The sequence below is a fragment of the Procambarus clarkii genome, chromosome 39, assembly GCF_040958095.1.
Source record: "Procambarus clarkii isolate CNS0578487 chromosome 39, FALCON_Pclarkii_2.0, whole genome shotgun sequence".
In the NCBI taxonomy this organism is placed as follows: Eukaryota; Metazoa; Arthropoda; class Malacostraca; order Decapoda; family Cambaridae; genus Procambarus; species Procambarus clarkii.
Window position 1 is genome coordinate 39888573 of NC_091188.1, and position 1757 is coordinate 39890329.

A 1757-nucleotide genomic window follows, 5' to 3' on the forward strand; every position below is an offset into this window, starting at 1 on the left:
ACATTAAATTTGTAACCAGCTCATCAGGACTGTAACTTGCTTAGCTAAATGAATTTTGGACATATAATGGGCTCAGGGACTGAGCCCATTATATGCCTCCATAACCCTTTCAACTACTGTCCATAGAATGGGTATGGGGTGCATAATAAATGAAATAAATTAAACTGATATACATCTCGCAATACATTACTGTACTACCAAATTAAACGATGTAAAATTTATCCAACATATACACTATATGGTGCCTTGTAAAATTAATATCAAGATTATTCCCCTCAAAACAAGACACTAGGCCTAGTGAGGTTCATCACCTGAATGCATTAATACATGCTTTCTCATACTAGTACGATGCTTAAATCTTTTCCCACACTTCGGACATTCATGAGGTTTATTATCCGTGTGCACTAACATGTGACTTATTTTACCGTAACGGTGTCTAAATGTTTTCCCACATTCTGGACACTCATAAGGTTTATCATCCGAATGCACAACCCTGTGTGCCTTCATATTATTAAGTAGACTGAACCCTCTCCCACAATCAGGACATTCATGAGGTCTATCACCTGTATGCACTAACATGTGTTTTTTCACATTATGATGATATCTAAATCTTTTTCCACACTTTGGACATTCATGAGGTTTAGCATCCACATGTACTAACATGTGTCTCATCATATTGCGTCGATCTTTAAATCCCTTCCCACATTCTGGACACTCGTGAGGTTTATCATCCGTATGCACCATCGTATGTTGTTTCATATTTTCTAGACGACTGAATGTTTTTCCACACTCGGGACATTCGTGAAGTTTATCCTCCGCATGCGTTATCATGTGACTTAATACACCGCCACGATCTTTGAATCTTCTCCCACACTCCGCACACTCAAAACGTTTAACATCAGTATGCACAATCCTGTGTCTTTTCATACCTTCGAGACGACTAAAGGTTTTCTCACATTCTGGGCACTCGTAAGGTTTATCCTTCGTATGCACCCTCATGTGTCTTTTCATACTTTCAGGACGACTGAATGTTTTTTCCACATTCTGGACATTCATGATGTTTATCCACTGTATGCATCACCATGTGTTTCTTCATATGATCATGACGACTAAATGTTTTCCCACATTCTGGACATTCATGAAGCTTAACAGTCGTATGCACCATCCTGTGTCTCTTCATATATTCAGGATGACTGAACGTTTTCCCACATTCTGGACATTCATGAGGTTTATCACCTGTATGCACTGACATGTGACTTATTATTTGGCTACGGCGGCTAAAGCTTTTCCCACACTCTTGGCACTCGAAAGGATTGTCGGGTTTATTTCCCGTATGCGCCTTCATGTGATACAACATATTACTTTGGTATCTAAATTTTTTCATGCACTCAACACACTCGAAAGGTTTATCATCTGTATGCATCACCATGTGTTGCTTCAAATGAGCCAGACGATTGAATATTTTCCCACATTCTAGACACTCGTGATGTTTCATTTTTCTTATTTGCGTGAGTTATCACACTTTATTGCTGCAAAACTTGAACTCGCCTATTTGTGCTTGTGGGGGTTGAGCTCTGGCTCTTTGGTCTCGTCTCTAAACTGTCAATCAACTGGTGTACAGGGACCTGAGCTTACTGGGCCCAGTAGGCTACTGCGGCGTCTTGTGCGGTAGGGGCGTGTCTCCGGGAGACACTGTCATTGGGAAGGCTAATTAAGGCTTTCTTCTACCGTCTTCTTTGTGGTATGTGCAGTTTGTA

At 40.5% G+C, this 1757-nt stretch overlaps 1 protein-coding gene across 1 annotated transcript; it reads right to left on the reverse strand.

Annotated features, from left to right (window-relative positions):
* Positions 1 to 294: 294 nt before the first annotated feature.
* Positions 295 to 1056, reverse strand: LOC123760427 (zinc finger protein 70-like). Its single transcript, XM_045746112.2, has one exon. It carries the CDS (start codon positions 1054 to 1056, stop codon positions 295 to 297), a length of 762 nt encoding a protein of 253 aa, XP_045602068.2.
* Between the last annotated feature and the right edge of the window lie 701 nt (positions 1057 to 1757).